Source organism: Maylandia zebra, linkage group LG5 (genome assembly GCF_041146795.1).
Source record: "Maylandia zebra isolate NMK-2024a linkage group LG5, Mzebra_GT3a, whole genome shotgun sequence".
Classification (NCBI taxonomy): Eukaryota; Metazoa; Chordata; class Actinopteri; order Cichliformes; family Cichlidae; genus Maylandia; species Maylandia zebra.
The window spans coordinates 9876845-9890347 of record NC_135171.1 but is presented as its reverse complement, the minus strand read 5'-3'; the positions used below and the strand labels follow the sequence as shown (position 1 = coordinate 9890347).

At 41.0% G+C, this 13503-nt stretch overlaps 1 protein-coding gene across 2 annotated transcripts in view; it reads left to right on the top strand.

The window, feature by feature from the left end:
* Positions 1–13503, top strand: part of cntn4 (contactin 4) — a 200054-nt gene that overhangs the window by 66253 nt on the left and 120298 nt on the right. For both annotated transcript variants that reach the window (XM_023153751.2, XM_004567418.4), the window contains exon 4: positions 3886–4061. In XM_023153751.2, the coding sequence (XP_023009519.1) occupies positions 3886–4061 (176 nt within the window). The remainder of the gene's footprint in view (positions 1–3885; positions 4062–13503) is intronic.

Here is a 13503-nt window from a genome sequence, read left to right as displayed (position 1 = left end):
CATCCTGACCAACTGTATAACAGTCTGGTACGGGAACTGCTCTGCCTCGGACCGGAAGGCGTTGCAGAGGGTCGTGAAAACTGCCCAGCGCATCGCCGGAGCACCACTTCCTGCCATAAAAGACATCTACAGGAAGCGGTGTCTGAAAAGGGCTGGGAAAATCATCAAAGACCCCAGTCACCCATCACATGGACTCTTCACCCTCCTGCCCTCTGGGAGGCGCCACAGGAGCCTCCGGACTAAGACCACCAGGTACCGGAACAGCTTCTTCCCCACAGCTGTCAGACTCCTGAACTCTGCCTCCTGACATCTGACCCACGTTAAACTCATGGACTGAACATACACACACACAATGGACAACTGTACCCTCAAACACACAATAATAACATGGAGTGAACCACCACTCACAACCACTAGCACTTTATATAGCCTCTGTAGAAACTATCTACACCCTCACTTATCTTAACTGCACTACTGTATAGCTCTGTGTAAATAATCATTCTGTACATTCAATAATCTTTAATCCTACAACTGTTTACAACTTGCATAGTTCCCATTTCTGTATAGCTGTATATCTCAGATTTCTGTAAAGTTATTTATTTCATATTCTGTATAGTTTTTCATATTTATATCCTGTTCATAGCTTGTACTCACTACAGCCTGTACATACTTAGTTATAGAATATTCACAACATACTTCATACCGTGTACATTATAACATACCATAATAGACCCATTTCTGTAATATACTTACATATCTATACTATTGCTAATATATATTGTAATATACCTATATCACTAAAGCACTTCTGGATGGATGCAAACTGCATTTCGTTGCCCTGTACCTGTGCATGTGCAATGACAATAAAGTTGAATTCTATTCTATTCTATTCTATTCTATTCTATTCTATTCTATTCTATTCAAGTATATCACTGCTGGGCGCCCACGTAATTGCAGGCCAGCAGATAAGCGAGGTTCGCAGTGTCAATACCAAAGTGGTGTTCAGCTACAAACTCTCCTAGTCGTTCTGTGGTTTGACCTTTGCATAAACAGCCACAGAGGAATCAAATCTGGAGACTAAGTGGGCCGTGTTACAGTTCACCGAACAAAACAGAGAGCACCGTCCGATAAAGAACAGACTCACAACACCTTTTGAAAAAGCACATAAGCTAGTCAGGAGGTATTTAAAGCTCTGGAGCTCTGAATCACACGCAGGCATGTTTTCCTGTCATTTTTTTAAACACCTGTAAATTATTTATAGTTTACGCCACACCTCAGATGACGAGGAGATATTCTTTCCATTTCTAATCCAAGAGTGTGTAATTTAAAACTTTATAGTGTCCCACGGTGGTGTGATGTTTGCATGGCCGTAACACAAAGTAGTAATTTTTAAGCACTTTTAAGCACCGGGCTTAAGAAAAAGAACAGACCGCCTAACATTAACAGCCTCATAAGCCAGATGGTGTGGTATTATGCCACTGTGTGCACGGCCTGTTGTTACATGATTGGATAAAGCATGTGCCTAACAAATGGAACTGCTGTTGTGGCCTGTTTGCCATCATAAATCACTGTAAATAGAATTATTAATTGAGTTTACATGTGTTTGATGTAATCTGTTGCTCTGCTACCCGTGGAGGATACTCAGTGGCACCATGACGAGCGTCGCCTCTCCCGCCACGCTACCTTCTATTGTGGTCCCCGCGCCGGCTTTATCTGGTGTTATACAGAAATATTTGAATATCTGCCACTTAAAGTTTAAAGTTCTAATTGGCTTAAAGTGACAAGAGCTGTCACAGGCTGTATAATTTGTCACAAAAGAACAACGGCGGCTTTGGGCGGGCAATTATCCTTAACTACTACTATGTTTAACGACCACACAACATGGCGCATTTAGGAATACACAATGTCTGCCTCTGACTGGGTAAATTCTTCATTTTCAACAAGAGACATGATTACTCACTCAGATACATCAAAACATTTTCCAGGCTCAATTAGCTATCCAGGCTAATGTTTTCGAAAGGCCCAGATAAAGCGGCGAATCGACGGCTGGCAGGGAAAATCTTTTGCAGCGTTTGGTTTTTCAAGCTGTCACCGATTAAGCCGTTTGACTGCAAATACAATGCCAAGCCTCTCCGAGCAATTACGACTGTGAAAAGGCTGCTTTCATATTTGATGGGATGCCTTTTCAGCCTCACAGGAAGCCGCTATCAGAGGGCGATATTGAGGTTTTTGCCGCGTCGCCTCACACTGCCCATCCGTTCAGCTCCTGTTCCACTCGAAGGTGGGACTTAGCCGGGACATATTTATGTTGATTTTAGTTTGTTCCGCTTCAGCTGCAAATGAATCTCTGCTGTAGTCCTGTGAGACCGCAGCCGCCCCTCCTCAGGCTCTTCTCTATTGTGTGTAGTAACAAGGCTCTTGAGAGTGTGCACTTACTTATGAGTGAACTGGAGGAGTGCCATGAAAGACCATTGTGCTACACATTTGGTCTATTAAAAGAATAAAAGTCTGCAGACGCTCTTTGTGAGTGCAGCAATGCCCCAGCCAACAACTATTCTGCTGTGGCTGTGTGTGTGTGTGTGTGTGTGTGTGTGTGTGTGTGTGTGTGTGTGTGTGTGTGTGTGTGTGTGTGTGTGTGTGTGTGTGTGTAGGTGGGTAGGCGGCTAAGGAGCACAACCCGACACTGTTTCTCATGTAAACAGCTCCTACTTGTTTCATATGGAAGCTCTGTACCTACAGGTGTCTTTGTCCAGGGGACCACATAAGTTGGATTTCCCTGCCACTGAAGGCAAACGAGTGTATTCTATAAGCCACATTATGCTACAAAAGACATAATACAGCAAGAAAATTCCACAACGCCACTATCAGTGCTTTCTTAGAAAGGTTATTATGCCTCAAAGGCTCCAAATTGGCATAACAGGGAAAGTTAAGACAGTACCCCCAAACAGCTTTGTGCAACTTCTGTCTCTTGTACAAAAGGGGCTTTAGCAAAGCCCCTTTTTTCACATCAAAGCTGCTTTCTTTTTTCAGCGGAAAACAATGCTCTGCTTTTCCAGCTGAATGGGAAGTCGTTCAGAGAAACTTTTTTTTTAAATCAAAGCAAAAGAAATTTTAAAACTCCTCAAAGAAATAATCAGCTACAAAACCCCTCAAAGCCCAAATCAGATCCGGGTAGTCCATTAACCAATGCCATATTAAATCTTCTTTTCAGGCTTGTTTATCTGTGCTGTACCTTTTTACAGCTGAGATAGTTATACAACATCAATAACAAATGGCAATGTATGAGCTCGTTTCTCTGTCTGTTTTAGGTTTTCTTGCCTTGGTTGAAGCGAGTTATGGCTTGAAGCCATTTTTCTGAAATGACTGATTTTTCTCCCACCTGTGTTTCTTTAATAAGGTGCATCTGTGTGGAGAGATTGGAGAGTCTGTTGCCATTTTAAGTGAATTATACCCTTCGTTGGTCCCGCCCAGTCACCCACTCCTAACACCAATGATAATCAAGTGGAAGGGTCTAGAATGTACGAGTGTGAAGGCGAGCTTGCAGGCATCGTTTTAATTGTTGTACCATAATGATTAAGCAGGATTTTTATGCGGTCTGACTGGGGTCTGGCAAGATGGATGGCCTGAAATGCTATCTATTCTCAGGGAGTCAAGTCCTTGGCACCATAGTGGTTCACTGCTGCTTAGATTAACACTAAGCTGGAGGGCATGATTTCTGGGTCCTCTCCACCTTTCATTTCTCTCTTGTTGAAAAACAATCAAATATACAAGTCACGTTCTGCTTCTTCTTCTTGTGCTCTGGCGTACTTCCATTGCCCCAGTCTACACTGAACAGTGTTTAATTAGTTAAATTTACATGTTCATTTTTCTCTCTCTCTTTTTTAGATGGAGACTGAACGGCACGGAAATAAATCCCAAAACTGGATCTCACTACAGCCTTTCTGGGGGCAACCTCAGAATCAGCCATCTGAACAAAGACCAAGATGCTGGAACGTATCAGTGCCTCGCCTCCAACTCTTTCGGGACCATCGTTAGCCGAGAGGCCAGTCTAACCTTCGCATGTGAGTTTATTTTTTTCTATTTTCTTTAGGCGAGCATTTGAGCCTTCTTGGCTTCCATTGGAGAAATAAAAAAGTAAAAGTAGAGGGAGAAAGAGAAAAACATGTCAGTCACAAACAAGGATAACATAGTGGGCTGCTCTTCATGACATGTTTAACATGGAGAAAGTTATCTCTGAGGTGCTATTTGTGTGTTGACTGGCGTTTACTCTATAAATGGCTGCACAGTAGGCAAACAGCAAGCGCTAAACTCACTGCAGTGGAGGAAAAAGATCAAGGTTTTCCTCTGAGGTGTCTTGGAGTACAGGCACAGTGATGAAGTGGAAGGTTCGGGTCTTGGTTGTACGTTCTGCAGACTCAACTAAACTTCTTAGCCAAGTTTGAGCATTAACATTGGTTTTATGCTAATGGCTTATTAGCTAAGTGACCATTCAATCTCTTTTAACCCTCTATAGCCCAACAGCATTAGCTTAAATGTGCTTATTTATTTGTAATATTGTCAGAGTTAGTAATGTGGATCAGACATTAGACAACAGACCATCTCATACAAACCTAGATAACAGTACATAGTTGTTAGCTAAAAATTATGGCAGCTAATGCTACACTTGCGTGTCCTAGAAGTCACATTTACCCTCTGGTAAACAGTTTGTTAAACTTCATATGAGATTATTTACAAATTTCCTTAATCTGAAAAGGTTAGGTTTCTTCCACATCAAAGCAAAGTAAATTTCCAGTAAACTTCTAGCTAACATGAGCTAAGGAAAACAGTGGCAAAAACAGCTTAGCAACAGAAAAGTTCAGGATATGCTCACTCACTCACCTCAGTATCACTGTCATTGGTTAGATGTGAACTTCATCGAGTGATACTCAACTGTATCACAGGCCTGTCACAAAGTTTTATAGCCTCTTCGGAAACGCAGAGCAGCTGAAAGTAGCCATTAAGGAGCACCAAGGGTTAGCTGATGAAACTTTACTTTCCGTTACTTCAGAGAACAAAAACAGCACACCCACTCATGAAGAAATGCAAAGTCAGCACCATCACTTTTGCAGATTAATGTTTTTTTAATGGCCCTATCATACTGATTTCCGACCAGGAGGACGACAGATTGTTTGATGGATCTTGATGAGTCTAACTGACAAGCCTCTGGACCTCATATTTCTAGCAGGACTGAGTCAATAAGTGCCTACTTTATGTGCCAGTTATTTGACAGGAGTAAATCATGACATTAAAGGCAAAAGAGTGATCACTAGCTCAGATTAGATTTTGAGGTTTGGTGTTTGGGGACAAGGCCACCAATGTGCCTCAGGCCATTTATTTAGTTCCTTGGACCAGCAGGAGGTCAATCCGTGATCTGATTCTGCTGGTGAATTTCCACTATGATAGGATGACAGTTCCATCAATTGTCGGACTCTGACCTTACCAACCTGCAGTTGTTGTCACAGAGTCGGCGTGTGCGTGTATGACCGAATGTCATCTATCTTCTTTATTACTCTTGGTATAGCTTAATTAACTCCACTGCATGATTGAATGGTAAAGGTTCAAGCGAATAATTTAAAGGGCAACTGGTATTACTTTAGAGTGTCATGCAATTCTTTATAGAAATTCAAGGGAAGTAAAGGATATGAGTGAGGTCCTCCTGCAGACTCCTAGTCAGATGCACACAGTGCAGGTATAAGTTGTGTTTCAGCACCTAACAGCAATATTTTTTCCTCCAGTAAAGGTCATGACCTTTTGATGGTAATTAGTTTTACGCATAATTTGACTGTGATTTTGACACAAGACAGGGTCTGAACTGACTCGCTCCTCTAATAAGCCCAGTGCTAATTGCACCCGTCAGAGCCAAAATGAGCGTAATCATTTGGAGCCATATAAATGCACATCTGCTACAATCAAAAAGGTCAAAAGTCAAGAGATTTAAAGTTTGCCCCATCTTCAGTGTAATCGTGCACTGTCATGAAAACATGTCCTTACTATAATTGATTTCCTGTGGAAAAAGATGAAGCATAACTAGAGTGTATACCGTAGAAAGAGGATGAAACTGTGAAGGAAACTTCAGCGCTGGGGACATGAAGGTAAAGGGAAGGAGTCCTATTGTTACTTACAGAAACAATAATAAAAACAATGTACTATAACACAAGTTTGTCCAATTTTTAAACCACATCTAAAAGCAATACAATCCAGGAACACTAGGCAGGCACACAAAGACTGAAAGAAACCATGCATGTATCAAGGTACAGGTGAAGTCAATCGTGACAATAACAAGGTTGAACAAAGAAAGGACGTAAAAAAGAAAGAGAAAGCCACAAGAGGAACTAACCTTCAAAATAAAGCAGGAATCAAATGAAATGAAAGACTACACTGAAAGAAAGAACTAGATTTGACACAGAGCAGTGAGAGACAGACCGGGGCAACGCAAGGCACAAAGAAAATGAAACAACTTTCAAAAACAGCATGAGAAAAAAATTAGAATTGGAACAGAAACTACGGATAATTGCGAACAGCTAGTCATCCTGATCATAACTGGAGGAACTTTCATTACATGCATAACTGTAGACGTAACTCAACAAAATATGTCATTTGAGGATTGGATGATATGCTGCATTTTTCATGTTAACAAACCTCACAAAAAGACCAAACAACTGATCCCACTAAAGGAAATGCTATCTTAAATGCTAGAGACCTTTTGTTTTCGCCACAGAGCATTCATTGTTTTCCACAGACTATTAAAAATACATCACTAAGTCACACAATTGCACATGGTGACACTTCTGTCATTACCACACACATACACGCTGCACAGTCGATACCACAGACACAGTAAATGCTCATTAGCGCACAGAATGCACATCAATTCAAACCTGGAAATATTCCACAACAACCACCCTTTGTTGACCACCGTTTGTTTGAGTGAAGTTTAAATCTGCACTGACCAGCCTGTTAGAGAAATCACAGATGATTCACATAATGTGAATCAAAAATGTTTTTCATTGTAACCTAATTTTAGCGAACTACTGCAGAAATGGGAAATCGAAATATAAAAATAATTCAGGTAACGTGTGAGTGTCTGTAGCACGTAGTTTTTTCTGTGACTGAACCCAACCACATGACTGGCACAACTTTTACTTTGAAGGGAAACCATTCTCCAGTCTCCATTTGCAGGTTGCATTGCACCAGCAACCCTGAGGAACCGCTGTCAACCAGTTGGGGAATACACTTGTCACCCTAGCAACAGGTGACTGTGTTACTCCCAGTGTGGGAGACAAATCTCAGGCAATGTGCGCTTGACGTCATGTGAGAAACATCAATAGTTTACTCATGTGGCTCCATGCTGTAGTGGCTAACACATTTGACTTATGCACAGAAGGCCTCCTGTTTGGGATCAGAAGGAGGCGCAAACTCATTCTTAGCGGTAGTGGACCCCTAATGTGGGTCCCCAAGCCCAGGTGAATGGGAGGGTTGTATGGGGAAAGACCATTCAGCATAGTTTGTCATATTCTAAATACTACACAAACATTTTAGCAAAAGCAAAATCTGCTTCTCAAAAAACAAATTAAGAGAACATTTAATTTATTTTTGGTGTGGGTTTGTATCCAGGCTTCAAAGGGAGTTTGGTTTCTACTGATCGCTGTCCCATCATTTTGATCTAAAAAAGTAAAAATGACAGTGCACGCCAGGAAAGATTTTCAACTTGAATATTTCACCCATCAAGATCTGATGTGTGATGTAAGTATTCCCTTAATGTTTCTGAGCAGTGCTTCTACCCCAAGGTCTACTTGAAGCGTGTGGGGTTTTTTTTTCTTCTTCTTTTTTGTGGAGCATTTATACATCACGGCCTCTCTCAGAGGATAGATGTTGCTTAAAACGCATTTTACATTTCATGACCAACAGCAGGAAGTGAAACACAGGATAGAACAGGGTATTAGGGTTTTGTTCGGTGCTACCGGTAACCATAGCGCTTTCACCGGCAGCAACGTCTTTTGCCTGCCCAGTGCTTTTCAACCACACATCACAAAAGAAGCTCATTTTTGTGTGCTTTTCTGCTTTGCGCTTATGAAAGAAGTATTTTGCTCCCTCCATTTGAACGATTGTATTTACCTCAGCATCTTGTTTTATCAGTCGATGGTAGTTCTCCTTCTGCTGTCTTGTAAATGTCGGTCGACCAAACAAATGTAAACCAAAGTCACACTCACAGTTGCAAACACGTCAAACACTTTTTGTGTTATTGATCAATTACTAATCAACTGCTGCATATCTTTGTGGACTACAGTGATTTTTTTTTTATTCCATGCAAACGGTCATGGAATGGGAACTTTTCCATTTCCATTTTACTTTTCAGACTAGACTAGTTAATTAGGACATTTGTTGAAGACTGACAAAAGCGCGGGTCTGCCGGTACAGATATTTGGTGATGGGAGCCTCAATAAGCTGCTAGTTTCTCACAAAATCAAATAAATCAGTGCCATAGTTAATTGTTTTGACTCAGCGTGAAGGTCAAAAGATATTTAATTTTGAGCCGGGTCTTAGAATTGATAATGAAATCCTGATAGTGAGTCGTTGTGAGCACAGGAAAGCGTTGTTGTTCGGTGAACATGCTCTGCCTTCTAATTCAGTCATTTATCTCCGGGTGTGAGGGATTTTTGCCTTTTCTTTAATTAAATAGGTATTAGTGGTGTCTTAATCTTGTTCCAGGTGAGTAATCTTTCTAAAAATCCATTATTGGTCTTGTTGAATTTAGATTGCATTGACACTTAAGACCTGTTTATAGGTCTGAACTTAAATCATACATTTCCATTTAAATTGTAATTCAAACGTCGGGATTTGTATTTGCTAAAGTGTTATCTCCTTCCAGAGGTTGAGCATAGCATATATTGTGTAGAACAAGAGTAAACTGTACAGTGAGACTTGCTCACTTGAATGGTATTAATCAGTTAACATTTGTTAGTCTGCACGCTCCGTGACGCCTTCAAGGTTGTTCTTTGGAATTGGCGGAGCTCCAGATACTTCAGGATTCGTTTCCGTGTCACAAACTTTTGATGGATGACGGTAACCCTCGCAAGGGTTGTGGCTGTCTACCTCCCGAGGCAAGGATAACTGATGGCTAGTGGGCGCTCCCACTCAATACTTGCTGCCCTTGATTAGTATGTCTATTGATTCTGTATTGCTGATTATGTAAAAGATGTACACACATAATTCACACTGATGATCAGGCCGCATATTCAATAACAGAATGATAGTGTGGGCTTCTTATATGGGTGGCACTCTGAGGGCTGTGCGTTGAATGCAGTGACGAGCTCATTCACTGCTGAAGTTTCCACGACCAGAGATGTCAAGAAGGTTGAGCTTTCAAGAAGAAAATAAAGTGCTGTATACTGTACTTTCCTTGAAACGCTATATATCCCATTTTGAGTAGGAGTGGATATTCGCTTACTTATAAAGTATCTCATCAGAGTCAGAAAAGCTCATATTTTGCCAAGGACATAGGAGGGGTGGGAAATTCCTGATGTCACCGGAGTAGGCTTTAAATCCTTAAGGGGAAATATGAATACCTAATTTAAATGCAAATAAATCCTTTGGACTCCTCTCAGCTGAGTGATAATGTGGTGTGAGTATATTGACTTAGTTAATGAGGTGTAAATAGCTAATGGGTATGATCTAGCTTTTATGTTTTTTTATCCGCAGTACACTATCAACATATCACACTTGGGAACCTGCTATAAAGTGGAATAACTCACTCAGCATTTAATGTTTACCTCTTTAGCTGTCCAGCCTTTGAAATGGGGAAAACTTTTTTGATGATACGTGCAGGGAATTGGCGGGGGGAGGGTCCTCAGCAAAGTCTAACCCTTTTAGAGCACATTACATTTTTGCTTTTTTACATTCCTAAATAATTGTTAAAGTGAAAGTACACCAGTACATAGATCACAGGTTTCAAAATGTACATATGATATAAAAAATGTACATGTTTAATATCATAATTGTGTACTATCCCATATCCTGTCATGGTCCTGGGTCTTTGACCTAGTGTTTTGAGTTTATTGTTATTATTTTCCAGTTTCTGCTGTTTTGTATTTGTTCTTAGGGTTTTGAGTTGGGTGTTTTCTATCATCGCTACCTGTGTCTTTCCTCTGTGTCCTGTTCGTGTCCCCGAGTTGGTATTGTGAAACAGTCTGTGAGTTTCCTGTTTTACTTTGTAGGTTTGTGTCTCGTTATGCCCATTAGTTCAAGCTGTTTCCCCTCCTGTCTGCCAATTCCTGATTACCTGGTGTGCCTGTGCTCCTCGTCGCGTCGTCTGTGTTTCTCTGTGAATCTTCTGTGTACTCTGCATTATTCCGTGTTTCACCGTGTCTCTCTGCTTCCCGCCCCGTGTCCTCCTTTTGTGTTAGTTTTCCCAGTTTAGGTTTATGTTCAGTTCTGCCCTCACCTCTGTTATTGCTCACTGTATATAAATCTCACTTGCACCTCCGCCACTGTCTGCTATTTTGATCCTCCTTCTCACCTCCACACGACTGCTGCCCGAGTCGTGACATATCCCAACAATGTAATGCTGTGTAAGAGGTCTTAATCGCAATAGTATGTATTAAACTAATGTTTAAATTGAGAAAATGTAAGAAAAAAAAATGTGTCCAAAAAGCTGGAACATTTGCCTCTGTGTAGCAGCTTTGCTTCTTTTTGCCACAGTCTGTAAATATTTGGGAGCTGCAGAGAACATTTGTTGGACTTTTTGGAGAGGAATGTTGTCCCATTGTTGTCTGATACAGTCCTCAATCTGCTCTGTTCTTTTTTTTATTTAATGATGCTCCAAATGTTTTCAGTTGGAGAATCGTCTCTATTGCAGGCCATTTAAGCACCTTGGCTCTTTTACTATGGTGCTTGTATAATAGATGAATTATGCAGTTTAGCATTGTTTTTGCTGAAATATTCAAGGCCCTCCCTCAAAAATACGTCATGTAGCATCTGCTGCTCTAAAACCTTTCAGCATTGATGGTGCCTTTCCAGATATGCAACCTCCACCAGGGATGCACGCTTTTGAACTGAGTGATGATACAAAGCCAGATGCCCCCCTGTCCTCTTTAGTCCAGAGGTTTTTAAAAAGAATTTCAGTTCATTTCAGTTCAACAGACCCCAGAACAGTTTTCCGCTTTGCCCACAGAAATTTTTAAAAAACTTTTTCCGTGAGAAGTCACAACAGTATTGTCATTATGAAGTGTCTGAAAAATAACTGTCAGGTAATATAGTGACAGTGACAGTCCCAGTACACATCCAAAAATGTGTATTAGTAATAAACAGCACTACTTAGTTACCCTGTGGCTTGAGAAAAACTCCTTGAAAGAACATGATATGAATACATCGATGATACTGATGTACTTGAAGGCATTGTCATTGTGGTTTTGTTGGGATCCAGCATTCATGATGACCTCTGAACGTGTGTTAGTTTGAGTTGAGCTGGCATTTCATTGCCCTAATGTACTAATGTACAGGGAGTCACTGCCTAATAAAAGCTAATATTAACACTAACCAATCAGCAGTCAGTTTAAACTTAAATGCAATAAATGTACAACGAGATGCACAGTGTTGGTTTGTGTTTGGTATCAATTGTTAATGAACTGATGCAGCTAATGTGTAATGTGGGCTGTTTAAGTGCAAGGCTAGCAGGGAATGGAATAATGTGTGAACTTTACCATGTCAAATAAGCAGGGTGAATGTGGAAAAATGGCTTCCAGCTACTTCGCTTAAAAAGTAGGATTCAGTGTTTTTTGAACAGAGGACTGGGTAATCTTACTGTTTGCAACATTACTTTATTTTATCTACATATGTTAGAATGTTGCAAATTTCATGGAAGTGCAGCATCAAAATATATGCACTTTAATCTCAGTTCTAAAAATACTACTGTCGGCCTCCATGCAACTCTATACTTATCTGAAGGTCTACCCAGAGACTGTATATAAATGAAGGCAGATGTAACAGAGCCTTACAGCAGACTGGCTGTTTTTACTATCACTGCCTTGCTGTTTTGGATAGGGACTCTAACCACTCTATGATCTCAGAAACCAAGGCTAGCGTTGTGTCAGTCACATGGTAAAGGAAAATAAAACCCCAATTTATCCTCCTTCTTGGCTCGAATCTTCTGTAAAACTTGAAACAAGTGTCTGAGCTCATAGAGTCACCCAAAAAGTGGTGTTTTTAACAAAAAAAGAGCTCAATGTCATGTTGCTATCGACTTTGGTACAACTGAACAACTTTTTGCAGTTGTAGAAGTCGCCCCCTGCTGGCATTAGCAAGAAGCAAGTTTAAGACACTGACTTGTCTTCTCATAATGTTCTTTTAACTGCCAACCACAGTGCTTTTAGACTCAAGGTGGAACAGCTGAGGACCAGAGTCGAGGCAGGAGAATTAAAGATGCTTTTAAAGATTTTTATTTTTTTTTCATTCCATGCATTCATCTCGTCTTGTCTAGTGACAGACAGGCTGATAAAAATCACTGAATACACACCTCTGTGCTGGCTCCCACCTTTGCGCAGGCACAGACAGTACAAACATAGATATGATGTCCTCATACACACACAAACACATTATATCCACCTTCCACTTGAAGACAAAGAGCATCCTCAAGGGGGTAGCAGGTTGTGATGGATCTAATGTTCACGGTTGGACGGGCTTGTTGAAGTATGATAAGTTGGGCTGGCATTTGGAAAGCTCATATGTCTGGGATGTGATCATCAGCTTAATCTGGATCATTGTTTGTAATGCCAGCCCAGGTTTGCAATAATTGATGCTAATGGATCTAGATGGGACATCAGGTTTACTTATTCTGAGGCTATTAATCATTGTTAGCCACTTCCCGTTTTGAACATTACTCTGAAGCTTTTGTGCGGAAAACATTAGCTCAGTTCTATAATATTTTAATGAAATTTCGAAGGGACTTGCGCTCGCCACTGTTCCTTTCAGTGACAAATTTAATGGATATGCTATTTGAGATATCCTTTGCAGGCAAAGTCTGTGCTTTCATGCTTCCTTTTGAACATGTGCACAGCTGCGTACGCTTTAAAAAAAACAAAAAACAGGCTTTTGGTCAAGCCTTCCCACCACAATGCACCCCAAGCCCCCCCCCCCCACACACACACACCCCGCATCTGAAGGCATCGGCCGTACCATATTCTAAATTATGCTTTTTACGACTTTCCCAAAGTACCTTTCACAACAATGCTTCTTTTGGTCTTTTTTGGCTGCTGAGAGTGGATGACTGAAGGTGGAGGTTGGTTTTTGGGGAGGGTGGGGGGGTGGATTTTGCCACTATTGCTGCATGCTTTCAGCATGGGCGAGGCCATGCCTGTCGCTGTGAACAGGCACAATCAGTACCTTTAGTGAAGTAGACATCACCACTTCATAAATCCCAACAGCTTTCATCTCAGCCAAAAATAATGCCAAAGACTTTTTTGGGGGGAA